Source organism: Meleagris gallopavo, chromosome 1, assembly GCF_000146605.3.
Source record: "Meleagris gallopavo isolate NT-WF06-2002-E0010 breed Aviagen turkey brand Nicholas breeding stock chromosome 1, Turkey_5.1, whole genome shotgun sequence".
In the NCBI taxonomy this organism is placed as follows: domain Eukaryota; kingdom Metazoa; phylum Chordata; class Aves; order Galliformes; family Phasianidae; genus Meleagris; species Meleagris gallopavo.
In genome coordinates, this window is record NC_015011.2 from 107072195 (window position 1) to 107090927 (window position 18733).

An 18733-nucleotide genomic window follows, 5' to 3' on the forward strand; every position below is an offset into this window, starting at 1 on the left:
TACCCATCCAGCTCAACTCACTCAAAGTTAATATCTCTAAGTAACTGCTATTATTTAAAACACATTTATTCTAATGTCAATCCAAAGATTCCGTTTTCTTATCTGATATGGCTGATGTGATTTATTGCTTGTTCTCTCTCAAGGATTCTTCGACAGCCCATTGGCAGGATCTACTTTGCTGGCACTGAGACAGCCACAGAATGGAGTGGATACATGGAGGGGGCCATACAGGCTGGAGAAAGAGCAGCCAGAGAGGTAGAGGCACAAGCCCAAAACTGGGGATGCTGTCAAATAGTCTATGGAATATGAAATATATTCTGGCTGGAGGCAAAATTTTAGACATTCTGAAGAAGAGGATAGTCTGCAAAAAGGATGAAGAAACATCAGACTTGGAATGCTTAGGAAAGGCTCTTTGAAAACCCCCATAGATTGTGCTTCATGACCTCTTTAATGTAAGAATATCCATTGCAGCACAACCTCAACAAATGGTAGTGGAGAAGTTGGCAAGTGAGCTTGATCAGTAAAAATGTGATGTTTTTCATTCCCTCATTTACTTGTGGACGGAAAGTAAGTTTAAAATCCAGTACAGGGATGTTTCCCACTCTATTTTATTGAAAAGTTGACAGCGTTCCTGAATCTTGTCTAGAATAAAAGCCTATTGTAAAACACAGCAAATCTTGTTAAATCTACAAGTGACTAGAACAGGAAGAACATTAATATCACCACCTCCGTTTCATTTTACTGTAGCAGTTCATCTTGCTGTCTTTTATTGCTCTCAATTCAGACAATCTTTGCTTTCCTATTTGTATCTGGTGTCTTTGATACAATGAATAGTTACTTTTTCATTGTGAAGGTTTCCTTTTTAATCTTACTTTTTTTCTGGCTGAAAGCAGTGGTATTTTGTTATAGGATTGTGTCCCTCTCCCTGCATCATGGTAAAACTAAATAAACCACTCAAGACTGTATTTGTTGCTTTTGTTGTATGCACACCTCGCTTTGCAGTGAGTGTACACTTAACTCCTAGTCGTATTCATATTACCTTAGTCACATAAGACTGATCAAGTTCTGGTATCTGACATGGAGCAACTAAACACTGAGAGCTTCTTCTGTTATATTTTCTGTTTTCTACTAAGAGAGGTGTCTTATTAAATATTTGGCCTCCCCAAGTGTGTTGTAAAAAGATCACATTTTCTTTAAAATTTAAGTACGCAGAGATTTATGTGCTGAGTTGTTGTCTTAATCATGCTATTTTAAAACAAACACTGAAAGCCAGTCTTTTTCCCTTTCAAAGAACAAGTGGTGCTTACTAGGAAATTCTATTTACTTTCAGGTACTGTTTGCTATGAGGAAAATCCCAGACACTGAAATTTGGAAGCCAGAACCTGAATCGATTGTAAGTTTTTATGTAGATTAAATAGATTATTATTTTATCTTTGGTATTGTGGATGAGAAAAAAAAAATAGTGGCTTTTTTTAAGCTTTGTAAACCAAAGCCACAATAATCTTTTCTTACTTAACAAAACTGCTCTTCTCTAACAGGAGAGTAAGAGAAACTAAGAGAAGTCATCCATCTGACAACTCTGAAACATCAGATCAGAAAAAATTGCACTTCTAACTGGTCAATTAATCTTTTTTCATGTGCCTCTTCCTATTCCTTTTAACTGAGTAGAAAACTTCCATACTCTGTACTTCTTAATAACATGAATGGCTTCAGCCCAGTTCTATTTCTGCTCAAGAATCTTTTTATATGTATCCTGCCTCTTGCCATGGAGATGTTATATTGGTAATGGATGCTTTCTCTCCACAGGATGTTCCAGCTTTGCCCATCACAACCACCTTTTGGGAGAGAAACTTGCCATCTGTACCAGGACTGCTAAAGCTGATTGGGTTTTCCACTTTCTTCACCTCTGTGGCTGCTGCAGGGTTATTTGCCTACAGAAGGGGACTTCTGGTTCGAAATTGAAAAATGTGTCAGTGCAAAGCCTCACACTCACAATTTTCTTTTTCTCTGAGGTTTTTTTGGCATGTACTTCCCTGCCTTCAAAGACAGGCCAGGACTAGGGAAGAGGAGAAAACAGTAGAGAGAAGACTCTAGAGGGGAGGGTAAATGAAGGGGATTCATATTCAAAAAGAGCCCCTTGAATCCAGGCCTCCTTCTAGCAGTAATTTTTTGTTTTTGAATTTCTAGGAAACCTTGCAAAGAATTATCACCTTGAGATTTTCATCCAGATCTCAGAACACAGGTGACAAAATGCCTTGATAACACCTGTTTTGATAAGATTTCCAGTGATTTTTACACATATATCATAACCAGGCCCCAAATTATGAGTCTTCTTAGCACTTCCATCTTTAGTTGAAAAAAAAAACAACAAAAAAACACTTCTGCCCTCCTTTGTGGTAGACTGAGAAAAGAAATCCATAGCTTAAAGAATAATTGATTAGTTAATGTAATTTTTTTGTGAGAATCCTTTTAGTGATTTTTTTTTCTCTCTCAAATGTCCAGAGCCCAGGTAGTACTTAAACAAGAAGTCAGGCTACCTTTTCAAATGGTGGTCTAAATACATTCATCCCAGCTATGCAAGCGTGGCCTCGGGTTGTTAGTATTTCCAATGGTGTCATTGTCCTACAGTAAGTTGAAGGAGAATGTTTCTACTGCCTCTTGCAATGAAGATGAATTTCAGGCTTCCTATCTGTGTCTGAGTTCCTCCCTGTCCAGGATCATACCTTCTTGGCCTGGAAAACCAACAGTCTCCAGACAACACCCGATGTAGTGAGCAGCATGGCTGGTCAGGCTGTTGGGCCTGAGTGTGAATCAGGGGCCTTAGGTTAAATGTGATAATACAGACAAAGCATGTTGAACCTTTGTCACCATCTGACCTCTTTCTGACTCCAAGCCTCCCCTACCTTTTCAGCTCCCTAAAGGGAACTGCAAGATAGCAAGAGAACTACTTAACTTCTGCTTATTCCTGAAAGCTGTACAGCTGTCCACACAATACTTTTACCACTTTTTCTTATCTCCTTCCTTTCTTTCAACTGCTTAAATTTTTACTTTGAACACCTTAAGGGTAGCTCTTGCCTAGTAAGGCACAATGGGTTCAGAAATGTAGCTTTACCATAACAAATAATACCCTTATCTGTCCCTCAGCACTGCTTCATGCTGAACACAGCTCAGCTGATTCAGAGTTCCAGTATCTCCTAACAACCATGTTGACGTGATTAGCACTTCCACTTCTGCCTGCTGTGCAGTGTTGTACTGACTGTGCGCTGCTGTTGACTAATCAGGGATCTAAATGATGAAAAGATCAAAGGGAATCACGGGTAAGACAGTCACATACTAGTGCTTCTACTCTTCCTAGCTTGATACCTTTCAAACAACGTGAAACAGAAGGAAAAGGGGGAAGAAGGGCAAGAAACAAGTGGAAAAAAAAGCCAGAAGAGAAACAAACCCATCAACCCCAGCAGTACTTTAGATGCCAACCTGCCATCTCAGTATTTCTACTGTTTAACATCTGTGCATGACAAAAGAGGAAGTCAGAAGTATAATTAAGAAAAGGATTTGGCACGGTACATGAGAAAAATTGGATGGAATTCTTCCGAGTCCATTTGCTGCACTTCTGCCTTCAATCAGTGGTAATTTATTTGCCAAAAAAAAAAAAGTCCAATTGCATTTCAGTAAAAAGCTGTGAAGAGAAGTATAAAGCATAATAATATAGTCAGCAAAGGGGGATGAACAGACAGTAGAGGACATTTACCATCAGTCTCATGCAGACTTTCTGGGCCAGCATCTGATGTCCTTGCTTGTGCTGAGTAGTACTTTGCTCTCCAAATAGTCCCATGGAAATCCACCAAACTACCTATAAAGCTGTAATATTTGTGAGCGGTGCATCGGTTTCTGGCCCTTAGGTTTCATTCTTTTTATCTTGATGTGCCAGTTAAAAATCTTCTTGTAGCAGCAACTTGGATTTTATTACAAATGAATATCCTCATAACAGCCTTTTAAAATACATGGGGGAACTTTTCAGACATAAAGATCTTTAAGTCAGAAGAACAGTGCAGCACTGTACTTATAGCCTTCCTCATTGTATTGCACCGAGCACTAATTGGCGAGGACATTTGCCTACCACAGAGTGTTTCTGCATGGGCTTTCTTTCTTTGTGAATTATTTACGAAATGAATTAGAAACCCAGAGAATGGGAGCTGTATGAGTTCAGAGCTTTTGCAACTCAGATGGTTATTGGGCTGAAAATAAGTGTGGGAACCTAAATCTGGGAAGAGTACTTGAAGTCTTGGCCAATATTTCTAAGTATTGTATAGTGAACAAACACTTAACATATAAAGAACCACTACCTTTGCAGATCATTTCACTGCAGCGCTGGAGTTCAAGTTCTATTTCTGCCCTAGAAATAGTTTGCGTGTCTGGAAAGGGGAGCAAATCTATGAGATTAATGAGGGCAAATTGCTTTTATTTACGTGTAAAATGTGTATTTTTCTTTTTTTCTCCTGAATCTGTCACTTTTTTTTTTTCTAGTCTAACAAGAAATTGCTCTGTGCAATAGGAGCAGAAAACTCAAGGAAAAAACAATTTTTGGTGTAGTTTGAACTGAATTATACAGCAACAAAAGCTTTTCATGAGATTGATCATTAAAAAAAAAAGTATGTATTGATATAAAACTTTCTCATTCTTAGTTTTAAAATGAAACACAAATGCAAAAATCAAAACGCCAACAAAAGAAACCACAAAGCATTTCAGATGGATTGACATGAAATTGAAAGTTTGGATCCCCTGAGGTTTCTAGCCAATACTTACAGAGCCAGCAGGTCTGTTTTGCTGCATATGTATTAGCACAGCAAAGTCTTTGATTTCTTCCTCCCAGACTACCAAAGTATTAGGACTGGTCTCTCTTCTCCATAGCCACGTCTTCCTAATGTGCTGTGGAACTTGTTGCCACTGTGTGATAAGAAGTGCGTGCTGTTGTTTCCTCAACATCTTTCACGTAAAATGAATGTGGCACATTGTGTATGTCAGTGTGACAAGAAAACTCATTGATGACAAATACGGGTAAAGAATGAAGCTGCTTTCACATGGCTAGAGGGAACTGTTAGCACTAACTTACCCTTGAAAGTTCTTTCGTGCCAACCCTCAAAGAGAGGGATAGCATCTGGTTTAATAGGCAGCTGGTAGTGCTGTGCTATATTCTTAACTTGTTAACATGTTTGATGAGAAATCTGTTAATAAAGAAGGTTCCACAGTTTACCAGCTTAGTAAGATGCACTATAGGCACAACTGTGGAAATAACTCTATTTGTCTCTTATAAACTAAGTTGTGTAATTGTATATATTTTAAGGATCTTTAGAGTTTGCTACCAAAAAAAAAGAAAAAAAATGGCTTACTTGCTTGTCGACTGTTGTAATAGTAACTGCTTACTGCACAGGACATCAAGATGTGGCATAAAAATCTGTGTTAACCAAAGTACTGGGAAGTTAATTGTACAGGCTGTTCAATACTAACTAGGAAGTGAGCGGTTTGAGGTAGGCCCTTGTCTTTCCTTTAACTGGTACATTTTTTTTCTCAACGCAAATCTTGATTGCAATTAACATATCTGCTGTCAGTAAGGCAAATACATCAATCACATTTAAGTATCTGTCTAAGCACTGTCCCATGACTGGATCCCAAGACCTGGTGGTGAAGCCAGGGGTTTCTATTAAAATCTCCTTCTTTCCTCAGTGGGACTGACTGTTTCTCCTTTAGGTAGATTTTACATATGTCCAGAATTTATGATTTTATTTTATTTTTTTGAGACATGAAAGAAAAATGTTTTTGCGGAAGAAGGAATTGTGTGTGCTACAGAAGTATTGGATGCAAAAGGGACTAAGAATTAAATGACAACAAAACTGCCACTGCTCTCAGGCAAGAAGCAAACCCACTTAAATTTCAGATTATAAATGCTCATGAATAAACCTGACCTGTGTTTAAATAGATTCACATTCTCTCTCACTTCTCCACCTTAAGATCACCTTGATCTAACCATCCATTCTTAAATAGAGATAAAAATGAGATGGCCAAAGCAGACTTGCTTTCAAAGCATCTCTACAGTGAAATTGTTTAGGCTCTGTCATAGACTGCTGCTTCTAGTGTGTCTCTTGTGACCATGTGCAGGTCGATGTCAAGTGATGCTTGCCTCTGCGTTTTGGAAAAAAAGGAAAAAAAGTGACTTTGCTTTGCAGGAATATGTATGCTGTGTGCGTGATGAGTCTGTGCCTTTTATAACTGTAGCATTTTCTCAAGTGCCTCTGTGGTGACTGTCTCCCTTGGTTTCCTTCTTAAGTTTCCTTTTCAGTAGGCTCTGCAGATATTTTTATCTGACAGCTGTGAACCTTTTTTTTAACCTTAATTAGAATCAATAAATATCGTCATGTCACATTAATGTTTGAGACTTTTCTTTTGCAGACCCAGAACCTCCCTGTAGATTTGGCTGTGATGGCGGGTATTACTTAGTAAGATAACATTTCATGTGAGATATCTTTAACTTTTCTCTGTAAGGAAAGAGAATGACATTTGGCTGTAATTCTTCCTGGCACATAGGTAGCCAGCTCTCTCACAGTTCAGAAGTATTTTTTATTGCTACAGGTGGATTTAGGGTGTCTCCATCTGAACATGGGAAGAAGCAGTCCTTATGCCAAATACTGCGTGGTGTAAATGCAAATAAATAAATACATAAATGGAAGAAAAGAGAGGCTAAAACAATGGTATAATTTCATCTAGCAGCTCTGTATCGGTGCTACAGAGAGGTAGTCTGTGAGTACTGAAGAAAGCTTAACCATCCATGTGAGAAACGTATTGAAAGCACGCAGTGCTTCTGTAGGCCGAACCATCAGAATTACAAGCAAGTTATGTAGGAACACAAATACCGTGAAAGCAAATATACTCCACTAATCCGCTGTATACACTAAAAAGCATATATCCCTGAAGAAATGTATCAGAACCAGCAATGCATCACAGCCTGGTGGGGTGAGGCCTCAGCCTGTGTCAGACCGCAGGAGGCCTATGGAGGTCTCATATCTTCTGCAAAGACTTTAATAGCAGCAAAGTTAGATATTTTCAATGAACGTGTGATAACTATCCACCTAGAGAGCAATTTGGGCACTGAAATTGTTGTCTGGTGCCACTCAGACACCTGAGGGCAACTTGTCTCACCTCCAGATGCTGAGTCAGAAGGCCAGAGGTTTTCCTGAGACTGTCACCAACCAACCTCATGCAGATGGCACAGATGTGCTGTGCATATAAAATGAGGCTGCTTCTACCTCCCACTGAATGCTGATGATAATTAGGCACTAAACTGCTTTGTTGGGATATTTAGCCTTGGAGAAATGCAAACAGGCATACTGTGGGTCCTGTAAATCTTCCGTGATGCAATTTAATGCACTGTGTGCTAAGAAGTAGCTACACATACAGGATATTAGCACATGGCTGTCCTTTACACAGAAAGGTTATGCAATGATTTTGTGGTCATTGGAAAGGAAAACAAAGTCATGATATTCTAGTAAGTTTTGGTACTTGTGGTGCTTGCTGGAAAAGCAGTCAGTGAGCAGCTGAGTGCTAAGTTAAGCTGTACAAAAATACAACTGTGTAAGAGGGCTTGCAAGCTGATGTTCATTTGCTTGATTTATATGGACGGCAGCAATAATATATTCTGAAGCTGAGCTAGAAAAATCTCAAAAAAGAATTTTAAATAACTGTGATAAATTGCAAAATACGCATTAAAGGTCTTGTCCATTGGGTTCTTACCCAGTGCTGTGCTGGCGCATCGCTGCTTTTCCATTCTTGCATTGCCAAAAGGGGCAAGCAAAATTGTTTTCCGCTCTTACATCCATTGTAGATCAAAATTAGCCTTGCTGTGCTTTCACATACGTGATGGAAACCTCTTCTGCTTTAGAAGTGATGGGCTATTAAACTTTCACTCAGGTTCGGATTTTGGTAAGCAACAGTTTTCTGTTTGGAATTTTTATATTCATCCAGTAGTGGAAAGGCTCTAGTGAAATAATTGCCACATATACAGCTCCATTTCATCTGGCATCAGCCAGTTCTGTAGACTCCAGACCCCAGCATTGCAAGGGAAGAAGTCTCATCCATCTTCAAGTGATCTGTTTACCTGACCTATGGCAAGTAGGACAGAGTCATACAGCCCAGTCTCATCTGCATATGGATGCAATGTCATTGAAAGCCAATTGTATCTTTGTAGAGTCTAATCGATTCCATTTCTGTAGAACAGCAGAGACTTGATGAAGCATTCAAGCTGGGGAATGTAAGGATGGAGCACAGCCCTGACAAAAAGTACTCGAGGGGTAAACTGGTGGATGGCAGGTGGAACATAAGCCAGCAATGTGCCCTTGCAGCACAGAAGGCCAACCATATGCTGGGCTGCATCCAAAGAGGTGTGGCCAGCAGAGTGAGGGAGGTGATCCTGCCTTTCTGCCTTGGACTGGCAAGACCTCACCTGGAGTACTGCGTCTAGATGGGGAGTCCTCAGTACAAGAGAGACATGGACTTGTTGAAGTGCATCCAGAGGAGAGCCATAAAAATGATCCAAGGGATGGAACACCTCTGAGAGACCTGGGGCTGTTCATCCTGAAGAAGAAAAGGCTTCTGGGAGACCTGAGAGCAGCCTTTCAGTATCTAAAGGGGGCTGTAAGAAAGAAGGGGACAGACTCTCTAGCAGGGCATGTTGTGATAGTACAAGGGGAAGTAGTTTCAAAGTAGAACAGGGGAGATTTAGACTGGATAAAAGGAAGAAGTTTTTTACAGTGAGGGTGGTGAAGCACTGGCACAGGTTGCTCAGGGAGGTGATGAATGCCCTATCCCTGGAGACATTAAAAATCAGACTGAACCAGGCACAGAGCAACCTGATGTAGCCATAGGTATCCTTGTTCATTCTAGGGGAGTTGGACCAGATGGCTTTTAAAGGTTCCTTCCAACTCAAATGATTCCATGATTCTATAAAGCAGTATCCAGCAGAATCACTGACCTTTGGCTTGTTGGGTTTGTCAAACAGCTCAGTCTGCTCCTGCAATACCATCTCAAGGCATTCAACCCCGCATTTGTATATGCTCTAATGGTTAGGTGGGAAGGAGGGGAGGAAAGGGCATTAGTAATGCATTGAGGCATCCTTGTCAGCTCTCAGGCTGCTTACTAACTATTTTGCATATGCTCCAGGTTGTAAGAAAACACTTTGCACAGCAGTGTTGCATTTAACAGAAATTACATTATAATTTCAGATGTGGAAACTACTATTCCAGAGCTGAGTTCCATCGGGCTGTGCAGTCATTATCTGAAACAATCGAAATGTGTGCTTGTACCTAATCAAAATTAAGGAGATATGTTACTTCAGCATGTTCAGCCCCAAATGGAATGAGAATATTAAACTAAATTAAAAAGTCTGTTATTTTCTAATCATTTCTTTATGAGCTGGAGGTTGGCCAGAGTGCTTTCTTGGAGACAGTATATTTGAATTAATGCTTCTATAGAATAATAGAATCAAGGGTTGGAAAAGACCTCTAAGATCCACCACCAATCCATCACACCATGCCCATTGCCCACGTCCCTCAGTGCCACATCCACACGGCTCTTGAACACCTCCAGGGATGGTGACTCCACCACCTCCCTGGGCAGCCTGTGCCACTGCCTCACCGCTCTTTCAGAGAAGAAATGTTTCCTAACATCCCTCCTGGACTCTCCCTTGTGCAATTTGAGACCATTACCTCTCATCTTACCACTTTTACTTGGAAGAAGAGGCTAGCCCCCCACTTCACTACAACCTCCATACAGGTCACTGTAGAGAGATTTATCAATCTTGATAAAGCAAAATGCCTCACAGAAATCCTTTTTCAGAGGAGGGAGGTGTTCAGGAACATTGAGGTCTATGCACACATTTTTATTCCAGGCTCGTCATGCTGCCAAGCATCAGCCAAGACTTAAGCTGTCCCTTTTGGAGAAGTTTTGAAGCTGGAGACTTGTTTCAGTGTTTTGATTCTGGAATTATATATATTTTGGTTACCCATCAGAACTGTTAAGAAACCAGTACAGAAAAACCCAGGGACCTTTGTGCAAGTCCAAGTGTTCAGCTTTTTTCTGAGATGATAAAATCATGCAGCCAGAAGATGGCAGCCTTTACTTCAGTGCCAATCTCCATTATGCTGTACTGTTGTACAGAGGGCAGCCATAGGCTTGGGCACTGCTGTCAGAAGCTGCTGTGTATGAGGAGTTGTTTCCCACATATTCTAACCTCAGTCAGGCTGAACTTACCTCATATTTAGATGAAAAAGATGGTGCTCAGGCTATAACTGAGTTTTCAAGTGAGTGGTGTGGCCATAGAAGTTAAAATCCTAGCAAAAGTAATATTTACATCTTTTCTTTCATTTTCAGTCCCAGATGGCGAAGTAGCTATCTTTTTTCACTGTGAATAGCAGTGGAGCTTTTTCCTTTAATGAGAAATGTGCTCATTCTTGGGAAACTTCTTTTTCCAAAGAAAATAACCAGGAGGGGGCTGATTTTTTACATGGTCTAACAGTAATAGGACGAGAGAATGGCTTTCAACTAAAAAAGGGGAGATTTAGGTCAGATGTTAGGAGGAAATTCTTTACCCAGAGGGCAGTGGGGCCCTGGCATAGGCTGCCCAGAGAAGCTTATGGCTTAGAGGGGTTGGAATTGGATGGGGTTTAAGTTCCCTTCCCACTTAAGCCATTCTATAATTCTATGATTCTATGATTCCCTGCTACTACTATGTATCCCAGGTTATTCTCTCTCTGCTACATAGGATAGGGCAAAAAAAAATTTAAAGAGAAACACACAGACAGAGAACAGAAACTCAGAAGCCAAGCGCTACAAATAAAGAGCAGAACAGCAAATGAAACTGGAAATGAAACATTGATTGCCAAGTATGGGAGCTCAGCAGGCAAAGAAAAAGTTGCAGTTCACTGTCAATGCACACATTTAATTTCCCTTTCTGGGTTTTCACCAAGGTTAAATTTGCTTTCTGTGTGCTTGTAGGAAGCAACTAAGCAGGGAACATTTACAAAGCAAAAGTGGTTGTTTTAAACGTCTCTGTGAAAAAGTCTAGAAGTAAAAGAGGATACCCAACCACGTTTTTTTCCATAGCAATGGAGTCACTGATTTGTCCATTTTTCTATTTGTTGGTGCTTCTGTTAAGAAATGAGAGCTGTACTCTGTATAAAGAACATAAAACCAGGATCCAGCTTGCCCATGGTATGATTTCTTGCCAGAGAAAAGCACATGCTGTTAGGCAGCATACCTGATCAATAGCACATGGGCACCAACAGGGGAGAAACCTACACGTTGTGACAAGTTAACTAGTACATCCCTCTGTGTGGTATTGTTGTTCAAGTATGTGATGCTAATTTGTGCCTATGGTTGGAGGTATGCTTGGTCCTGGAAAAAAGGAGATAAAACAGCATGAAACTGGAGGTTGGATCAAACATGGACTGGGAAGTATTGCTGATGAATGATCACTAACGGGACCACACTGAAGGCTGCAACCATTTGTTTGCTCAGCGTGGTCTCTAAGATTGGATGTTCTGCCATTAGCATCCTGGAACCCGGTCAGACCTCCTCCTAGCCCAGTACAGGGAGCACAGATAGAAGGATGCTGCCTACACCTGCCCTTAGAAAATTGTAAATGCAGTTCAGTTCCCATCGAGATGCTGATGGACTTAGTGTGGGCCTTGGCCACCTCATTGGTACCCACCTCTCCCACTTCACCCCTCACTTTGAGAAAACAGAGCATCCCCTACTTCTGCTAGGGGTTGCAGGACTCTCCAACTATGGTCCATGAAGCTGGACCCCAAGCTCCGATGGAGCAAAACAAAGGCTTTTCCACCCTGTGGCCTGGTGAGGACTCTGTTCTGTTTCTAGTGGAAAGAGTTGTTCCCACTGTTTCAGCCTTTTTCATGATGGCAGCAGCTTGTTTCTTTGAGAGCTGTCAGTGGTAATAAACTCTGCCCCATACTCTTTCAAAACTGGTTTAAGATGCCTGGATGTTTAATATTTAAGCCAGACATTTAATGTTTAAACTGGGCAATTGTTCTGATAGTCAAAAGAGGCATAGAAGCAGAATGGAAACTGTTTGGTGACTTCTGACAGTCACAAACACTGCCCTCTCCTGTAGAAGCACAGTGTCTGGGAGCCACACAAATTTCAGAAATGCTGCTTTTAATCACCCTCCTTTGTTCTGATTGTTGCTCCCACTTGCAGTGAGATGTGCCCCTTCCCCAAGCAGTGAGCAACATGCCCCCTCTTCCACTAGTTCAGGTGTTTTGCCCTTGCTCTTCAAAACACAAGCAAATTGCAATGGAAACGTGCACAAGTGAGGTGAAAGGTGAAGTTGAATGGTGTTGGCTCACAGGTATACGGCAGATTACTCTGGGTCTCCTTTGAACATATGCAAAGAGGCTGTTTATGGCTGCAATTCAGAAGTTTTGAATCAGCAACAAAGCGACTGGCTCTAACCACCATAAATACAAGTGTGGGTGAGTATTTTGGAATGGGTGTTGTGCTCAACACTGTCACCAATCAGAAAAGGGACATGATGACAAGGGGCCACCAAGCAACCCCTTCCCTCTGCGGAGGGCTTCTGTTGAGCCCACCAGCACCTGGGCTAAGATTCGTCCACATAAATTATGGGGTCTGCAAAGCTTTTGCCCCAACTCTTACCCCTCCCTCTCCCACCCCCCCCCCCCAAAAAAAAGTAAGAGGACATTTGAATATGATGGACAAGGCGGCGAGGAGTGAAGTCATCTTGCTTGGTAGGTGTTTCCCATGTGTGGCTACTGCACATGATAAGCCCTGTGACTTAATAAAGACGCAGAGAAACACCACCTTCCACAAACTCACCAAAAATAACACGAGAAAAAGAATATGAAGAAAAGTTTATAGAAGAGATTTTCTTATCAAGGTCTCAGGATTATTGAAAGGCACGTTTCACTGATGTTGAATGACAATGGAGTTCCTGGACACATACAATGCTCACATTTCACAGCAAAAAGATTGCATAATGATAGTATGTTGTGAAACCTATATTCCAGACTTCAGTTAACACTAAAGTGATTATTTTAAGTGTGTCGTGTACATAATAAGAACGGAACAGGCAGATGCATCCAATTACTGTAATTTACAAGGCAGTAATTCAAGCCCCAAATATATTTCTCCTTATTGTAGGAAGGCAGTACAGATTATGAGCAATACGAGGGAGAGCAAATTGACAGGGAACCAGGAAACTGCTGACATTCTGAACATAACAGCGAGCATGTGCTGCAAGTCAGAGGGGCTTCAGCTTTGCTAATTCACTTCACTCCACATTAACAGCCAGTGGCCAGGATGGATCAATTGCACTTGGGCCAGGAAGCAGCTGAGAGCTGCTCCATAGTAGAATTGTAAAGCGTGAGGCTCACTGCCCTGCACGGCTTTTGCAGCCACACAGTGTTGCTACTTGCTCAGCTGTGGGCAGAATGAAGTCTACATGTGCTTCTACTCTCGCTCTTTAACGATCCACTTCATGCTAATTATCTTCTTCCATAGAGCTGATAGTAAAGTTTCACATTGTGATGATTAATAATTAATCAAATGCCTTTGGAAATTAATTTAACAATTCTGTGCCTGATTGGCATGCTAATTTCTGCTGCGCAGCAGGGATGCTACAGAAGAAACCTCCAATATTCTGAACCACTGAGGTGAATACGTAAGGGTACTTACTAACTCATGTGACAAAAAATAAAGCACCAAGTGGAAATGAATGCATATTCCAAGAGCTCTTCACGTTTTGGGAAAGATTTTCCTTTGCCTTCCCTATATTAGGAATACAACATTGATATAAAGACGTCCAATCAAAACAAATGGACAAGGAAGAGGCAATTCTCAAAAATACCCCCACAGTTGATTTAGTTTTGTTTTGCTGGTAGCCACTGCAGTAGATTTAATGCATTAATTACAGTTTTAAAAAGAAAATCACAAGGAGAACACCTCTTGCCCTTTCAAATCGTCCATATCACTTCTCTCCAAAAATAACCCTCACCTGATAAAAGTGAAGAAGAGCAAGTATGCCCATTTGGCTGGACATTTAGTTTGCACTAGTTTCGAATTAACAGTCCCTTTTTAGAGGCAAACAGCACTGCAGCAGCCACAGAGGTGAAGAGCACAGTAGACCCAAGTAGACAGAGCAGTCCTGGCGCAGATGGCAGGTTCCTTTCCCAGAAGGTGGTGATGAATGGTCGGGATGGAACATCCTGGAGGAGAGAGAAATTTGTATGACCATAGGCTCTCCCTCACTGTGCAAGGGGACACATCAAATCATAGAATCATAGAATCATTAAGATTGGAAAAAACACTCTGATCATCAAGTCCAACCATCAATTCATCACTATCATCCCACTAAATCTTGTCACTCTGTCCATATCTACACTTTTCTTGAAAATCTCCAAGGATAATGACTACACTAGAAAAAAAATATGGAAAGCTTTGCAAATTTGCATGCCATCCTTGCACAGGGATGCTCCCCACTAGGCAAGGGATATCACAAGTTTTTCCTGAGGACCAAATAAGGTGGGGGTGGGTCAGGGTTTTGAAAAAGATCTGTTGAACCATGTGGCCACAGGACAGCGAAGGTAGAGCTATCTATGGGTCTTGGTTGCCCATCTTTTACAAGGGGATAATGATATTCCTTGGACAAGTTGAATAAATGGATACCATCAGCATGTGAAGTAAGGGAAGGAGAGCAGATTTAGTTTGGATGTCAGGGAGAAGTTCTTTACTATGAGAGAGATGAAGTGCTGGCACAGGTTGCCTGGAGAGATTGTGGATGCCCCATCCCTGGAGATGTTTAAGGCCAGATTGTGGGCCCAGACGGGGCCCTGGGCAGCTTTGTCTAGTATTAATTGTGGAGGTTGTTGGCCCTGCCCATGGTGGAGTGGTTGGAGATTCATGAACCTTGAGGTCGCTTCCAACCTGGGCCATTCCATGACTCTGTGATTCTGTGAATTAAAACCTAGCAGAGGAGCCACCAACAGAGAGCCTGCAGATCGATCAAGGGGCTGAATTCTCTGATTATGACAAGAAAGTCAGGCTTACCTTTGACTCTGGCTCTGGCATCCAAATTTCATTCTTGGGGATCTTCCCCATATGATATAATATCTAGAAAAGATAAACATTGGTACCACATGAGAAAAATGAAAAAAGCACACCAACTACTTTCTGTTTCAGGAAAACAGAGCAAGATGACACTGATAAAAAGCAAAATTGTGACCAGAAAACTGAATAGTGATTGAACCAGAAAACAAATAGTGATTTCTCTGTTTATATCAGTAATGAGAGAAAGAGGCAGTTTTGATAGTTTGTGTAAAAACAGGATAGTTAGTCATCAAATGGTTATGTGTCTACCAATGTCTTAAGGATGAAAGGAAAGTTCCACAGAGTCTCTTGTACCATCTGCAAGAAGTAGGCCAATCCGAAAGACCTATAGTTTTCCCAGATGTTGTGTTTTGGCTTTGTTCTTCTGTTTCTGACTACGAGTGCTTTCTCACACGGCAGCTTGAGAAATAGCATAGTGCCACGAACTCGGGACTGAAAGGCTGCTGGGAATGATGCTTCTTGAATCACAAATGAGGAAAATGAGAGATTCAAGTCTGGGGCTTTCAAAGTGCACCATTATGAAGTTACCTCTTGGCTACACTCAGGTATTATGAAGTTCATCACGGATCTTTTTTTTTTTTACAACAAATTGATTTTAACAATCATGGAGGCTCTTGCGGGTGAGTGAATGTCTCCAGAAGAGAGAGCTAACTGTTGTTATAACAGCTACTCAGGCATGGAGAAGAGAAATGAGAAATGAGGAGACTCAAGCACATAATGAAGATTATAAGGTGAATGTGACACTGTCAAAGGGAAACAAGGGGTTGATTTTCCATTATTTAACAGAACTGTGTCTCTACCACATAGCAGCTGTAACTGTAATACATATCCTTTAATGTGCATTTTTTCCCTCTTTCCAGACAGTTATAGAGATTTTACCTACTGGGAACCTAGCCCAATGTGTGTCATTCTGAGGAGATTTAAACATTATCAGAGGCACCCATTATGGAATTCATAAAGCCAAGCTCACTGTTCTCTCTGGTGAAAGGAGAAGAAGAAAGGATGAATCAAAAATCAGAAAAATGCTCAGATTTCCAGATTGTTTCATAGGAAATAACTGCAAGCATTTCTGATGACTGAAACTGATTGCAAAGCATACCACGATTAATTAGATAGAAAGTATGGTGGTATATCTAAGGGCCTTAACAGGTTGGAGGGTTTGTTTTTCTAGGCATGGGGTATACAGCATGAACTTTGGTTTAAATCTCTGGTGTGGCAACATGCTGTGTAATGTTCAGATTGTTACACTATATTCAATAATTAAGTTCAAAAAGTGTTGTTTTGGCTTTTTTTATTTTTATTTTTAAAGCCTTTGTTTCACTTTCTTTTCTAGGATTATCTGATTCTTCCCCACCAACCTCAGCACAATCACAGTGTGTGAGGCACCAAGTCAGACCTCTCCAAGCTAATCCTTTTTAGCCTTTAAAAGAGATGACCAAAGCAAACCAGTGGCTGTACCTCTCTGGCTGCTCTCTCTCCTGCCTGTACAGCCCCCTCCATGTACCCGCTCCATTGGGTAGCTGTCTCTGTGCCAGCGAAGTAGATTCTGTCAACGGGCTGGCGAATGATCCTTCAAAACAAATGGAGAATGTCAGATGACAAGTCATAAGAAGGCGATGATCCTTCTAAAAGCAATTTGTTGGCTTTGATGAAGCATTCAACTTTGTTTCTCCATCATTCCTGCAGAGCAGGGCTGGGAGGCATGGTGCAATAAGCTGTTCCTGCAGGACCACCAACTTGTTTCTGTAAACAACGCTCAAGAGCTGAGAGAGAAAAACCAATGCATAAATCAGTACGCCCAGCTTCTGTGCAAAATAATATCAGCCTTATTTTAATGCTAGGATAAGAAATAATCTTAATGGCCTCCCAAAATATAGTGCAGCTGGCAGGTTCGTGACAGCTTTGCTGTTATCCTGCTATTACAATGGGGTGTGAATTATGTTTTTGCTGTGGTGGGTCACCAATATCAGCTACTCTTTGGGGGTTGGACTTGCCTGGTTGCTTGCCAAAAGAGGCTGGCTGCTGGAGGCCTCTGCATTCAGTGAGTTGCATCTGACCCTGAACAGAGGCATAAGCCAGCTTATCAGCCATGCAAAGCTGCACAAGCATCTTGCTCAAGCCAGATAAAGGGAATGAACTCCCTTTCCCATCCAACTGTGGATAAGAGACCTCAGCCACTGCTACATCTGAACACAAAGCGTTCAGATAAATTGTTACAGAAGAGTCTGTGTATGGGATGACTCCTTCCTACTCACATCTTGGACAGAGGTCAGGTATAGCTCCACAACGGACAGTCAGTTTGAGGAAAACATGTAAGAGCCCACACTGTCGTTTGGTGCTTGGTAATGAATATGCAATTTGCCTGGTTGTTTCTAATAGGTGCTGAATTGTGCTTTCCATAGGCTTTTCAGTGATACACCAAACGTTAATCGCTGTTATCTACTATGACCCTTTATGAATACAGCAGGTCTGTGTGGGGAGAGTACTGCAGGCTTTGCTGAATGGGAAGAGAGAATGAGTTTTTCTGTAAGGGTTTTGTGTCTTTTCCTGGTGATGCAACTCAACAGGCTCTGCTAGAACTCGATGTTCCACCAGCAGTCAGCGGAGACTCCTCCTCTGTCTAAGGAGGAGGCCTCATGCTCTCGAGGCCTTAGAAAGCACTACAAATTATAATGCAAATAGGCAAATAGTGCACAGAGGTCGATACTGCAACTAGACTACTGTGGAGAGGTTTTATAGCTCCGGCAGGTCTTTTCGTGACTGTTTTGTTGCCTTGAAAATCACAAGAGAAACTTGGCTCTTATTAAAAGTCAAAAGCAAGACTCATTAGCTGGCATGTAAGGGAATGCAAAGAGGGTTGGAAGTCTCCCACTGTGCTAAATATGCCCTAAGTTTTTTGCATAAAATAGATCACTGTACATGAGCTACAAAAGTATTCTGTTTTACCTTCCATATGAATACATTATGCCAGGTGGGAAGTAGGCTGTGTAACAGCCCCCTGAATACTGCTCCATAGTCCAGTTCTTCTCTTCATAATGCACTGGCTGTAAGTATTACCAAACATTAGACAGTGAAACAGTGGCAAAGAAATTGGAAATAAAAATAAAAAACAAGTTTTCTTTGAAGAAGGCAAAAGAACAGGTTAAGGATGCCATGTCATGTCATCTGATTAATGCTATCCACGTACACACAACAAACATTTGCATCTTTAGAGAAGCAGTAGTTTCCTGTGTGGAAATGATAGAGCTAATCAAACCGCACTCTTCCTCATTCTTGCAAAGAATGAGATTGCCAGGTCTTTTTTTCCTGCCCTCCCCTTGGCATTGTACATTCTATGGCACAACACAGAATTTGGGGTACCAGGAATTTTGACTTCATCCTCCAGAACAAAATAGCAACATTACTCTACAACGAAGGTGAAAATGGGTTCTAATTTCTTACATGTAAAGCCTCTTCCATCTGCATTGCCTTGGCATATGACTCACAGATTTTCTTCCTCCTATATATGAAAATAAAAGCATTTGGGAAAAGAAAAGGGGGA

The 18733-nt window shown here is 41.2% G+C and overlaps 2 protein-coding genes across 2 annotated transcripts in view; one reads left to right on the forward strand and one right to left on the reverse strand.

Moving 5' to 3' along the window:
* The window catches only part of LOC100540209 (amine oxidase [flavin-containing] B-like), a 51934-nt gene extending 45516 nt beyond the window's left edge, over positions 1-6418 (forward strand). Inside the window, exons 13-15 of the mRNA XM_010724021.2 lie at positions 144-255; positions 1331-1393; positions 1807-6418. Coding sequence (XP_010722323.1) covers positions 144-255; positions 1331-1393; positions 1807-1962 — 331 coding nt within the window. The 3' untranslated portion in view covers positions 1963-6418. The remainder of the gene's footprint in view (positions 1-143; positions 256-1330; positions 1394-1806) is intronic.
* Positions 6419-12926: 6508 nt separating this feature from the next.
* The window catches only part of LOC100540365 (amine oxidase [flavin-containing] A-like), a 45481-nt gene continuing 39674 nt past the window's right edge, over positions 12927-18733 (reverse strand). Inside the window, exons 11-15 of the mRNA XM_010724032.2 lie at positions 18634-18691; positions 18139-18236; positions 16651-16762; positions 15133-15195; positions 12927-14291 (exon numbers count right to left, since the gene is read on the reverse strand). Of these exons, the coding sequence (XP_010722334.1) occupies positions 14136-14291; positions 15133-15195; positions 16651-16762; positions 18139-18236; positions 18634-18691 (487 nt within the window). The 3' untranslated portion in view covers positions 12927-14135. The remainder of the gene's footprint in view (positions 14292-15132; positions 15196-16650; positions 16763-18138; positions 18237-18633; positions 18692-18733) is intronic.